The following is a 13,561-nucleotide window of genomic DNA, read 5'->3' as shown; positions in this document are numbered from 1 at the left end:
TATTCCCATGAGTAATGTATGAATATTCCTATTTCACTCTCAGTTTTGAAGAGTATTTTCTCTGAGTATTTTATGTTAGGTGCTATTTCAGCTTCCATCATTTCTGTTGAGTATGCAGCTTGTAGCTCCTTTCAAGGTAATGTGTCTTATTTCCCTCTATCTGCTTTAACATTTTCTCTGTTTTTATTATTATTATTATTATTATTATTATTATTATTTTAACAGTTTGACTATGACAGATGTAGGTGTGATTTTCTTTGTAGTATCTTGGAGTTGAATGAAAGTCTGAAAGCTATGGGTTCAATATTTTATGAGTTGATGTCTCATCAGTTTTAGAAAATTCTTGGTCATTGATATTCAAATATTGTTTCTAACTCCCTTCTCTCCCTTCTTAAATTCTAATTATATGTGTATCAGATCTCTTGGGTATATTACTTAGGTCTCTTATGTGCTCATCTTCCCCCCCCCCTTTTACTTTTTTTCTCCTCTATAGTTGATTTTAGGGATTTTCTTTTTCTTTTTTTTGAGATGGGGTCTCACTGTTGCCCAGGCTGGAGTGCAGTGGTGTGATCACGGTTCACCACAGCCTAAACCTTCTTAGGCTCAGGTGATCCTCCCACCTCAGTTTTTGTATTTTTAGTAGAGATAGGGTTTTGCCATGTTCCCTAGGCTGGTCCTGAATTCCTGGGCTCAAGCAATCTACCCACATCGGCCTCCAAAATTGCTGGGATTACAGACTTGAGCCACTGCACCTGGCCATCATTTTGAGGATAGAAAATCTTGTTGTTAGCTGTATCAAATCTGGCTAAATCCATCCACACAGTTCTTAATTTCTTGTATTATATATTTTAGTCTTGTACATTGAATTATTCGTTACATGGTCATTTCTGTGGTGAAATTTTCTCTTATCATCTATTTTGTTTGCTTTGAAAATACATGTGTTAGTCCGTTTTCATGCTGCTGATGAAGACATACCCGAAACTGGGCAATTTACAAAAGAAAGAGGTTTAATTGGACTCACAGTTTCACCTGGCTGTGGAGGCCTCACAATCATGGTGGAAAGCAAGGAGAAGTCACATCTTACATGGATGACAGCAGGCAAAGAGAGAGCTTGCGCAGAAAAACTCCCATTTTTAAAACCGTCAGATCTTGTGAGACTTACTATCACAAGAACAGCATGGGAAAGACTGGCTCCCATGATTCAGTTACCTCCCACGGAATCCCTCCCACAACACATGGGAATTCAAGATGAGACTTGGGTGGGGACACAGCCAAACCATATCAGTACACAACTAACATATGCCTTTGCTCATCCATATGGCATCTTTGTGTGAATTTGAAAAAGATCCTACTCTCTAGGTGTAAGAATAGCTTGGTGAATGGAGAGGGGGTAAGGAAAAAGTTACACTCATAAATTGTTGGTAGAAGTGTAAACTGATACAATTTCTTCTGCCTTTTGATTTTTTTTCTATCTATATCAGCGTATAAAATCTTTCTTATTCTTTTGGCTGGATTTATAATAATTACATGGATCTAATAAAACTTATTTATGCCTTGCAAAGCCCTGTGCTTATCCATTTTCCTGTTGTCTCAACATTTAAATTATTTCTAACATCATGCTAATACAAATGATGCTATTATGACTATCCTTGTATTAATATATGTTATTTTGTTTACACATGTAAGTGCATCTATAGGATAAATTACCAGAAGTGGAGAAAATTTCTAGAATTGAGAGGTTATGCAATTTTTACATTTTTATAGATATTCCCAAGTTGTTCTGTAAGAAATTGTATCAGGCCAGGCTTGGTGGCTCAGGCCTGTAATCCCAACTCTTAGGTAGTGAGAGGTGGAAGGATAGCTTGAGCCTAGGAGTTTGAGACCTGCTTGGGCGATATAGTGAGACCTCCCCTTCTACCAATAATGTATGAATGTATGGGTGTAACTTTTCCCTTACCCCTTAACCAACAAAATGTATTGCTAATTTTTTATTTCTGTTAGTAGGGGAGGTAAAAAAAAATATTGTTTTTAAGTTTTAATTTTCTTTTTTTTTTTTTTTTTTGAGACGGAGTCTCGCTCTGTCGCCCAGGCTGGAGTGCAGTGGCGCAATCTCGGCTCACTGCAAGCTCCGCCTCCCGGGTTCACGCCATTCTCCTGCCTCAGCCTCTCCGAGTAGCTGGGACTACAGGCGCCCACCACCACGGCCGGCTAATTTTTTGTATTTTTAGTAGAGACGGGGTTTCATCGTGGTCTCGATCTCCTGACCTCGTGATCCGCCCGCCTTGGCCTCCCAAAGTGCTGGGATTACAAGCGTGAGCCACCGGGCTCGGCCTAATTTTCTTTTAAAATAACTGAGGTCAGGCCAGGTGCGGTGGCTCACGCCTGTAATCCCAGCACTTTGGGAGGCCGAGGTGGGCGGATCATGAGGTCAGGAGATCGAGACCATCCTGGCTAACATGGTGAAACCCTGTGTCTACTAAAAATACAAAAAAAAAATTAGCCAGGCGAGGTGGCGGGCGCCTGTAGTCCCAGCTACTCGGGAGGCTGAGGCAGGAGAATGGCGTGAACCCCGTGGGGCGGAGCCTGCAGTGAGCCAAGATCGCGCCACTGCACTCCAGCCTGGGCGACAGTGAGACTCCGTTTCAAAAAAAATAAAAATAAATAAAAATAAATAAAATAACTGAGGTCACACATTTAAAAAAATGTGTTTAAAAGCCACATGGAGTTCCTTTTTTTGTGATTTGTCTGTGCATGTCCTTTGTCCATTTTTTCCATTGAATTGTTTGTCCATTTTATTACTGATTTGTAGGAGCTTTATCTATACTAAGAAAACTAGCCATTTATCATGTGTTGCATTTTTTTAACTGATTTGTTACTAATCTTTTTGGTCTTAATCCATATTTTCCATGCAGACATTAAAATTTTTTATGTTGTCGTATTTATCTGTCTTTTCTATTCTGTTTTATGGCTTATGTGTTGTACTTAGGACTTAGTTCTACATAATAAAAGATTCTTTCCTTTTAATATTTTATAATTTTATTTCAAAATATTTAATCATTTGAATTACCTATGATTTTTTATATAGAGGTGATAAGTTTTTTTATATATGATTTGAATAATCAAAATTTATAATAGGAGAATTTATGTTCTGTTGCTCTTGGATGGCATGTTCTGTACATGTCTGTTGGGTTCATTTGGTTTAAAGTATAGTTCACGTCTGATGTATTCTGTATTGGTTTCTGTCTGGATGATCTGTCCATTGTTGAAAGTTGCATATTGAAGTTCCCACTGTCACTGTATTGCTGCCTATTTCTCCCTTCAGATTTGTTAATATTTGCTTCATATATTTAGGTGCTGTGATTTTGGGTGTATATGTATTTATAATTATACCCTCTTAATGAATTCACCTTTTTATAGTTAAACAATTATTTTGTCTCTTGTTAATAGATTTTTGACTTAAAGTCTATTTTGTCTAAGTATAGTTATCCCTGCTCTCTTTTGGTTTCCGTTTTGCGTGGAATATCTTTTCTGTCCCTTCACTTGCAGTCTGTGCATATCCTTAAAGCTGAAGTGAGTCTTTTGTAAGCAGCATATAGTTTTTGTAAGCAGCATCTGTTTGGGTCCTGTTTTTTTTTTTAATTTAAAACTTTTATTGGGTCCTGAATTTTTATCCATTCAATCATTCTGTTTTTTGATTGGAGAACTTACTCCATTTACACTTAAAGTAATTATTGATAGGTAAGGACTTACTATTGCCATTTTGTCAATTGTTTTCTGACTGTTATGTAAACCTTTTGTTCCTTTTTTGTCTTCTTTGCTGATTTGATGATTTTCTATAGTATGCTTTGGTTCCTTTATCTTTTGTGTATCTGCTATAGGTATTTGCTTTGTGGTTACCTTGATGCTTACATAAACATAGTTATAGCAGTCTATTTTAAGCTGATACATAATGGGGAAAGGATAGTTTCCAACATATATGGTCCTGGGAAAACTGGCTATCACATGCCATAAAGTGAAATTAGATCCTTAACTTATACCACACACAAAAATAAACTCAAAATAGATTAAATACTTAAACGTGGCTGGGCACGGTGGCTCATGCCTGTAATCCCAGCACTTTAGGAGGCTGAGGCGGGCGTATCACCTGGGGTCGGGAGATCGAGACCCTCCTGGCTAACATGGTGAAACCCTGTCTCTACTAAAAATACAAAAAAAATTAGCCTGGCATGGTGGCGGGCGCCTGTGGTCCCAGCTACTTGGGAGGCTGAGGCAGGAGAATGGCATGAACCCAGGAGGAGGCACTTGCAGTGAGTGGAGATTGCTCCACTGCACTCCAGCCTGGGCGACAGAGCAAGACTCCATCTCAAAAAAACAAAAAAAAAAAACACAAAAAAACTTAAGACCTGAAACTCTAAAACTCCTAGAAGAAAACATGGGGGAAAAATTTCTTAATATTGGTCTTGGCAATGATTTTTTGGATGCGACACCAAAAAACTAGGCAAAAAAAGCTGATAGGACTACATCAAACTAAAAATTTCTCCACAAAAAAGGAAACAGTCAACAAAAATGAAAAAGTAACCTATGGGGTGGGATAAAATATTTGCAAATCATATGCCTGATAAGGGTTAATATCCAAAATATATAAGGAACTCATACAACTCTATAGCAAATAAATAAATAACCTGATTTTTAAAATGGGCAAAATACCTGAATATAATTTGTACAAAGAAGACCTGCAAACTGCTAACGGGGTATGAAAAGCTGCTCAACATCACTACCATAGGATCCAGCAATATCACTTCTGGATATGTCTCTGAAGGAAATAAAATTACTATCTTGAGGAGATATCTGCACTTCCATGTATATTGCAGCATTATTCACAATGACCAAGATAGAGAAACAACCTAAGTGTCCATTGATGGATGAATGAATAAAAAAAATGCACATGTACAAAATACAACATTATTCAACCTTAAGGAAATCCAGCCTGTAATCCCAGCACTTTGGGAGGCCGAGGCGGGTGGATCACCTGAGGTCGGGAGATCGAGACCATCCTGGCTAACACGGTGAAACCCCATCTTTACTAAAAATACAAAAAATTAGCCGGGCGTGGTGGCGGGCACATGTAGTCCCAGCTACTCGGGAGGCTGAGGCAGGAGAATAGCATGAACCCGGGAGGCAGAGCTTGCAGTGAGCCAAGATCGTGCCACTGCACTCCAGCCTGGGCAACAGAGCAAGACTCTGTCTTAAAAAAAAAAAAAAAAAAAAAAAGGAAATCCTGACATTTGCAACAATATGGATGAACCTAGAGGATGTCATGCTAAAGGAAATGAGCGAGACACAGAAAGACAAATATTGTATGATCTAACTTATATGTAGGATCTAAAAATGTTGGATTCATAAAAACAGAGAGTAGAAGGGTGGTTACCAGGGGACAAGGGTGTGAGAAATGGGGTGACATTGGTCAAGGGGTACAAATCTTCAGCTATAAGATAAATAAGTTCTGGAGACCTAGTATACAGTGTGGTGACTGTAGTTAATGTATTATACACTTGAAATTTGCTAAGAGAGTAGATCTTGTGTATTTTCACCATATACACACAAAAGATAGCTCTGTGAAGTGATGGATATGTTAATTAGCTTGATTGTGGTAATCATTTCACAATGCATACATATATCAAAACATCACATTATATACCTTCTATATATACGACTTTATTGGTCAATTTATATCTCAATAAAGCTAGAAAAATTTATAACAGGACTGGAATTATACTATGTATGTAGTAATTATATGTGGCTGCATATACTGAGCCCATTTGGCTCACATGTTACTGACACTCCCTCTACCCTTTTAAGATGAATTTGTCAGAGGATCAGAGGAAAATATCAGCAATGTTAATATATGTTGACATCCATATGCTATATGTATATGAAATTCAGTCACAATATTTTTCTCTATTTTGGAACTCATGTGGGAAGAAATAATAGTTAATCTAAGTAAATGAGTAATTAAACATTTTATTTTTCATTATCTCCTTAAGGAGTGCCATTCTGTTTTGTTTTGTTTTTTTGAGACGGAGTCTCGCTCTGTTGCCCAGGCTGGAGTGCAGCGGCACGATCTCGGCTCACTGCAAGCTCCGCCTCCCGGGTTCACGCCATTCTCCTGCCTCAGCCTCCCGACTAGCTGGGACTACAGGTGCTCGCCACCACGCCCGGCTAATTTTTTGTATTTTTAGTAAAGACGGGGTTTCACCGTGTTAGCCAGGATGGTCTTGATCTCCTGACCTCGTGATCTGCCCTACTCGGCCTCCCAAAGTGTTGGGATTACAGGCGTGAGCCACCGCGCCCAGCCCTTAAGGAGTACTATTCTAACTCATTAAATTAGTTCCTGAATTTAATATGGCTGGTTATTTTAAGTACAACATATATATAATCTGAGAAAGACATGCAAAGGTCTTTTTTCTCTGTCAAGTTTATCAATTGCAGATAAGATAGAAAAGGACTTGGGGCCGGGCGTGGCAGCTCATGCCTATAATCCCAGCACTTTGGGAGGCCAAGGTGGGCGGATCACTTGCGGTCAGGAGTTCAAGACCAGCCTGGCCAACATGGCAAAACCGTATCTCTACTAAAAATACAAAAATTGTCTGGGTGTGGTGGTGCACACCTGTAATCCCAGCTACTCAGGAGGCTGAGGCAGGAGAAGCGCTAGAACCTGGAGGCGAAGGTTGCAGTGAGCCAAGATCACGCCGCTGCCCTCCAGCCAGGGAAACAGAGTGAGACTGTCTCAAAAAAAAAAGAAAAAAAAGAAAACGACTTGGGAAGTTATGTTTATTCTTTTTAGCCATACATAGACATTTCTGTTTCTTTTTTTTTTTTTTTTTTGAGATGGAGTCTCGCTTTGTCGCCAGGCTGGAGTGCAGTGGGGCGATCTTTCACTGCAACCTCCGACTCCTGGGTTCAAGCAGTTCTCCTGTCTCAGCCTCCTGAGTAGCTGAGACTACAGGCTCGTGCCACCACGCCCAGCCAATTTTGTATTTTTAATAGAGACTGGGTTTTATCATGATGGCCAGAATGGTCTTGATCTCTTGACCTCGTGATCCGCCTGCCTTGGCCTCCCAGTGTGCTGGGATTACAGGCGTGAGCCACTGTGCCTGGCCAGAAATTTCTGTTTCTTAGCTTTCTAACAACCTCACAGTATCCAGCTGAGTAGACACAGATATATTTTGACAAATAGAAGCTTCTGTGGAGCACTTACTACAGTGCATTTTTCTTTTAAATTTGTGAACATTTGATGGTGTTTTATGAACATTTGATTAACTACTACTAACTCTAAATACTAGAGTTCTCCTCTAGTATTTAGAATCTGTCTGCACTAGTACTAACTCATCCATGGTATTTTCTTTGCTCTTAGAGGCCTTAGTAATAGTTTACATCAGTGTTTGAAGCAATTTCTGGACTTGCCAGATCCTTCATTATAAAGGTGATTTGATCTTATAATGTATGGTATTTCCCCCTCTCAGATTCACAGTGTGCAAAATAAGATCTGTGAGAGATATTTTACTAAAGAAGAGATTTATTTAACGTTCATCCTTGTCTCCTGAGGACCTAAGGTTTCCTTAGAATATATTTTGGGAAATGTTAATTTATATTACTGTACATGGAGGTAATAGAATGAAGATGATTTCTCTTTTTAATTTGATTCTTATCTGTGTTGGCATTGAACCAAAATTATTACTCTGCCATTATTTTCTTTCTGAGACAGGGTCTTGCTTGTTGTCCAGGCTGAAGTGCAATTGGCACGATCACAGCTCACTGCAGCCCTGACCCCCTAGGCTCAGGCAGTCCTCCCTCTTCAGCCTCCCAAGTAGCCGGGACTACAGGTGCGTGTCACCCACTCAGCTATTTTTTGTCTTTTTTGTAGAGACAGGGTCTTGCTTTGTTGCCCAAGCTGGTCTTGAACTCCCGGGCTCAAGCAGTCCACCCACCTTAGCCTCCCAAAGTGTGGGATTACAGGCATGAGCTATTTGTACCTGGCTTACTCTGCAATTCTTTTTGAAAAAAAAATTTTTTTTCTTTTTTTTTTTTTTTTTGAGACAGAGTCTCGTTCTTGTTGCCCAGACTGGAGTGCAATGGTGCAATTTTGGCTCACTGCAACCTCTGCCTCCCGGGTTCAAGCAATTCTCCTACCTCAGCCTCCTGAGTAGCTGGGATTATAGGTGCCTGCCACCACACCTGGCTAATTTTTGTATATTTAGTAGAGATGAGGTTTCACCATGTTGGCCAGCCTGATCTCAAATTCCTGACCTCAGGTGATCCGCCCGCCTTGGCCTCCCGAAGTGCTGGGATTACAGATGTGAGCCACGGTGCCCTACCTTGCAAATTTTTTAAATAATTTTTTTTTCTAAAATAGAGACAGGGTCTGGCTATGTTGCCAGGCTGGTCTCAAACTCCTGGGCTCAAGCAATCTTCCCATCTTAGTCTCCCAGTGTGCTGGGATTACAGGCATGAACCACTGAGCCCAGCCTACTCTGCAATTCTTTATGAGAAGTAGGGAATACTGTAATAGTAGGATTCTTCTTCTTCTTCTCTTTTTTTTTTTAATAACTTACAGGCTACTTATGAACCTAACAATTTACCTTACTTTTAAAGTCTTTAGTTGCTATTTTTGTGTCATGGCCCTGAATTTTCAGATACAGAATTCATTTCTATGACTTATGGTAGTATTGACCTTAAGCAGAACCATGATGATCATATTTTCCAAAATGAAATCAGTCTTACATATTGTAATAAAATAATTAAAAACAAAGACTGAAAATTCTAGTTGTTTGGTAAATGTTACATAGTCCATTTACTTTCAAGCAATATGTTTCATGATCATAATTTTTAAAAAAACCTTTAAGTACATTATTGGTTGGCCACTTCCACTTTGTGAAAGTTGAATATTGGTGCATGCCTGTAATCCCAGCTACTCGGGAGGCTGAGGCAGGAGAATTGCTTGAACCTGGGAGGCAGAGGTTGCAGTGAGTCGAGATCGCGCCATTGCACTCCAGCCTGGGCAACAAGAGTGAAACTTCTTCTCAAAAAAAAAAAAAAAAAAAAAAAAAAAGAAAAAAAAGTTGAATATAACTTGGACACTGATATTTGAAACTTACAGAATCCTTTAATGTTTTGAATTCTCCTGGAAATCAGGATATAATATCCTTGTGAGCAGAGGAAGAACAGTCGCTCATATGTGTGATTAGATCTGCCTTTCTTCCCTTCTTTGGGGAATTTTTTCTTTTTTTAATGCAAATACTTCTTTGAGGAGTCTATTTCTTTATATATGTTGGCCTATTGCATCAAATGCATCCTCTTCTGAATGGAGGTACTGGACTTGATCTTAAAAGAAGACATAGGGAAAAAAATACTTTTTGTTTTAATTTCACTTAGGGCAAGCTTGCTTAGAAGTATAAAATGTCTGTCCTTGATACTACTGTGTTAAATTTCTTCCCTTTGTACTCTACAGTTCATAATTTTTATGTTTTAAAAATGAGTAACAGGCTGGGTGCTGTGGTTCCACATCTATAGTCCCAGCAGTTTGGGAAGCCAAGGCGGGAGGATTGCTTGGACCCAGGAGTTTGAGACCAGCCTTGGCAACATGAGGAGACTTCATCTCTACAAAATAATAAAAAAATTAGCCAGGCGGGGTGGTGTATGCCTGAGGTTCCAGCAACTTGGGAGGCTGAGGTGGGAAGATTGCTTGAGCCCAGGAGGTTTGAGGCTGCAGTGAGCTCTGATCACACCACTGCACTCCAGCCTGGGTGACAGAGCAAGACCCTGTCTCAAAAAAACCACAAAAAGAAACAAACAAAAACACTTGACACGTTTGCTTCCTTTGATTTTAAGGTCACTGCACTGCTGCTATAAAATTACAGAAAACTTAGTAATTTTGAAAAATCAACATCAAAAACAGATTTTAAATTGCCAGAATATAGTTACAGCTGAATAGTTTTTGCTAGTCTTCAAAAACTGGTGTTTGTCTTTGAAATTTCATGGTAGTAGCCATATTATAGTCACCAAATTTGCCAATCCAAAAAGATTCATTGGTACATGAAAACATTTTTTAAAGCTGATTTTTTATTTTAAAACTTGCATAAGTTTAAGAAAATTAAAATGTTCCACAACCTTTTCTAGAGATAATTTAGTATGATTAGTATTTTGATTTTGTTCTCTCATTACTTATTTATTTTTAGAGATGGAGTCTCACTATGTTGTCCAGACTGGAGTGCAATGGCTATTCACAGGTGCAGTTGTAGCACACTATAGTATTAAATTCCTGGGCTAAAGTGATCCTCCTGCTTCAGCATCTTGGGTAGCTGGGACTACAGGTGCATGCCACTGTTCCTGGCTTTTCAGCATTATTTTAAGTGCAATCGTCTTAACATAGTTGAGATTATAGTGTCCATATATGTTTGTATTTTATTTTTTCCATGGTATATAACTTTAAATTGCCAAGGAAAAACCTGAGTACTCTTTTGCATTTATTCATTCAACAAATACAAATACAAATATACATGTATGTAACTATTAAACATACATATACACATATGCATGCAAGGCCCTTTGTTGGCTGCTTTGAGAGAAGATTATTGTCTTCCCAGGCATAAAAGTTAAATATAATGTAGAGCAGATCATGAAGAATGTTTGTGTTTATTGAGGTTCAGATGATGTCTTAGTCTGTTTTGTGTGGCTATAAAGAAATACTTGGCCAGGTGCAGCGACTCATGCCTGTAATCCTAGCATTTTGGGAGGCTGAAGTGGAAAGATCTCTTGAGGCTAGTAGTACAAAATCAAGCTGGGCAACATAGTGAAATCCTGTCTCTACAAAAACAACAACAACAAAAAGCAAAATAATTAGCTGCATGCCGTGGCATGTGCCTATGCTTCCAGCTACTCAAAAGGCTGAGGCAAGAAGATGGCTCGTGCCTGGAGGTTGAGGCTGCAGTGAACCAGACTTGTGCCACTACACTCTAGCCTGGGTTACAGAGTGAGACCTCATCTGAAAAAAAATAAGAGTAAAAAATAAATACCTGAGGCTGAATAATCTATAAATAAAGAAGGGTTATTTGGCTCATGATTTTGATGATTGGAAAGTTCAGGATTAGGCATCTGTATCTGGTGAGGGCATTAAGCTGCTTCCACTCATGGCAGAAGTCAGAGGGGAGCTGGCTTGTGCATGCAGAGATCACAAAGTGAGAGAAAGCAAGAGAGAGAGAGAGGGGCTAGTGGCAGGCCTCTTAACAGCTGGCTCTCACTGGAAATAATAGAGTAAGAATTCCCTCACCCCCAAGGGAGGACATTAATCTATTCATGAGGGATTTACTCCTATGACCTAAACACCTCCCATTAGGCCCCATCTCCAATAGTGGGGATCACATTTTAATGTGCAATTGGAGGGGGCAGACATCCAAATCTTAGCAGATGGGGAACCCATCCGGATTATCTGAACTTTGTCTGATAAAGTTTGTTTGTTTGTAGATTCCTCTCTTTGGTGCTGACACTATTGGCCAGAGAAGTCCTGATGGACCGGTACTGAGCAAAGCTGAATTTGTTGAGAAAGTTCGTCAGAGTAATCAGGCCTGTCATGATGGAGATTTCCACACAGCTATTGTTCTGTATAATGAAGCCCTGGCTGTTGACCCTCAGAACTGCATCTTATACAGCAATAGATCTGCAGCCTACATGAAAATCCAGCAGTATGACAAGGCACTGGATGATGCAATCAAAGCTCGACTTCTCAATCCCAAATGGCCAAAGGTAGAAATTTTATTTATTTTCATAGAATGTTTTGTGCTGGCTTCTTACTTTAATATAATATTTTGTTGATTTAGTGTACTTACTAATATTTTAATAATCTGTACTTCAGCAAAATATAAAATGACTTCCTTGAGCTGGTACACTAGTGAAAAGCTTCCTTTGTTTTTTTGTAGTGTCCTTTCCATATGCAAGTTTAATTCTTTTCCTGTATGTGTGAGATTTAAATTTTTTTTCTCTGTGCCGCTTGATAAGTAAGATACATTCTAGTTCTTTATATAGGTTTTGGAACATCTCTTTTTGAATGAATATTTTAGATGAAGTATGATGATGTTTCTTTCCTTCAATTTAAAATAATTAATTTTATTCTCTGTCAATGACTGTTTATTTTCAGAATTGTATTTAATCAGGGAAATTTCTGTTTTTTCTAATAAAGCATTGTAATTATCTGTAATCCCTTGAATAGTCCTCTTAAGTTACTATCTTTGTTTTTTATTATATATACTTTATTTTCAGTGTGCCTACTCCTAACCTAACCCCTAGTTTCTTTTAGAAACAATTCCTTTCTTTTCCTTTCCTTTCTTTTCTTTTCCTTTCCTTTTCCTTTTCTTTTTTCCTTTTTCCTTTTTTCTTTCCGAGACAAGGTCTTACTCTGTCACCAAGGCTGGAGTGCAGTGGTGCAATCTTGACTCTCTGCAACCTCTGCCTCCTGAGTAGCTGGGACTACAGGTATGTGCCACCATGACCGGCTAATTTTTGTATTTTTTATAGAAAGAGGGTTTCACCATGTTGCCCAGGCTGGTCTCGAACTCCTGAGCTCAAGCAATCTGCCTGCCTCGGCCTCCCAAAGTGCTGGGATTACAAGTGTGAGCCACCTTGCCCAGCAGAAACAATTTCTTAAGATGCTCCTGAAGCATAGAGCGTGGGGGATAGGAGAGGGATGAAATGGGGGAATGTAGATCCAAGGATATAAAGTTGCAGATATATAGGATGAATAAATCTAGAGACCTAATGCCCCACATGAGGACTATAGTTAATAATACTGTACTGTATTAGGGATAATTGCTAAGAGTGGATTTTAGGTTCTCTTACTGCACAAACACACACAAAAAGGGTTACTATGTGAGATGATGAATATATTAATTTGACTACAATAATTACTTCACTTCATATAAGTAAACAAAAATATCATGTTGTATACCTTAAATACATACAATAAAAAGAGATGTAATTGAAGTATTTGAGATATTTTCTATAGAACCACAAAACCATTTCATCCCATTAACAAAGGTTAATGGATATTTCCTAGAGATTTAAAATAGTTTCCTAATGTCTTATTAATAATATGCTGAAGGGCTGGGCATGGTGGCTCATGCCTATAATCTCAGCACTTTGGGAGGCTGAGGTGGGAGGATCCCTTGAGCCCACAAGTTTGAGGCCAGCCTAGGCAACCTGGTCTCTACAAAAAATACAAAAATTAGCCAGGCATGGTGGCACGCACCTATATCCCCAGCTACTTGGGAAGCTGAGGTGAGAGGATTGCTTGAGCCCGGGAGGTAGAGGCTGCAGTGAGCCATGATTGCATCACTGCACTCTGGCCTGGGCAACAGGATGAGACCCTGTCTCAAATAATAATAATAAAAGTCATAGTACTTTATCCTTTGACTCTGATACGTCTTCTTGGCCTCATTTAATGGAATTTCTAGTATTGCTGCTGCCTTGTGAATGGTTTACTATTCTGTAATTCCCTAAAGGATTACTTTTG

At 39.0% G+C, this 13,561-nt stretch overlaps 1 protein-coding gene across 1 annotated transcript in view; it reads left to right on the top strand.

Moving 5' to 3' along the window:
- TTC28 (tetratricopeptide repeat domain 28) overlaps nt 1-13,561 on the top strand; it is a 726,372-nt gene that overhangs the window by 23,196 nt on the left and 689,615 nt on the right. Inside the window, exon 2 of the mRNA XM_003258029.2 lies at nt 11,521-11,799. Coding sequence (XP_003258077.2) covers nt 11,521-11,799 — 279 coding nt within the window. The remainder of the gene's footprint in view (nt 1-11,520; nt 11,800-13,561) is intronic.

Source organism: Nomascus leucogenys, chromosome 7b (assembly GCF_006542625.1).
Source record: "Nomascus leucogenys isolate Asia chromosome 7b, Asia_NLE_v1, whole genome shotgun sequence".
Taxonomy (NCBI): Eukaryota; Metazoa; Chordata; class Mammalia; order Primates; family Hylobatidae; genus Nomascus; species Nomascus leucogenys.
This window is presented reverse-complemented; position numbering and strand designations above follow the sequence as displayed.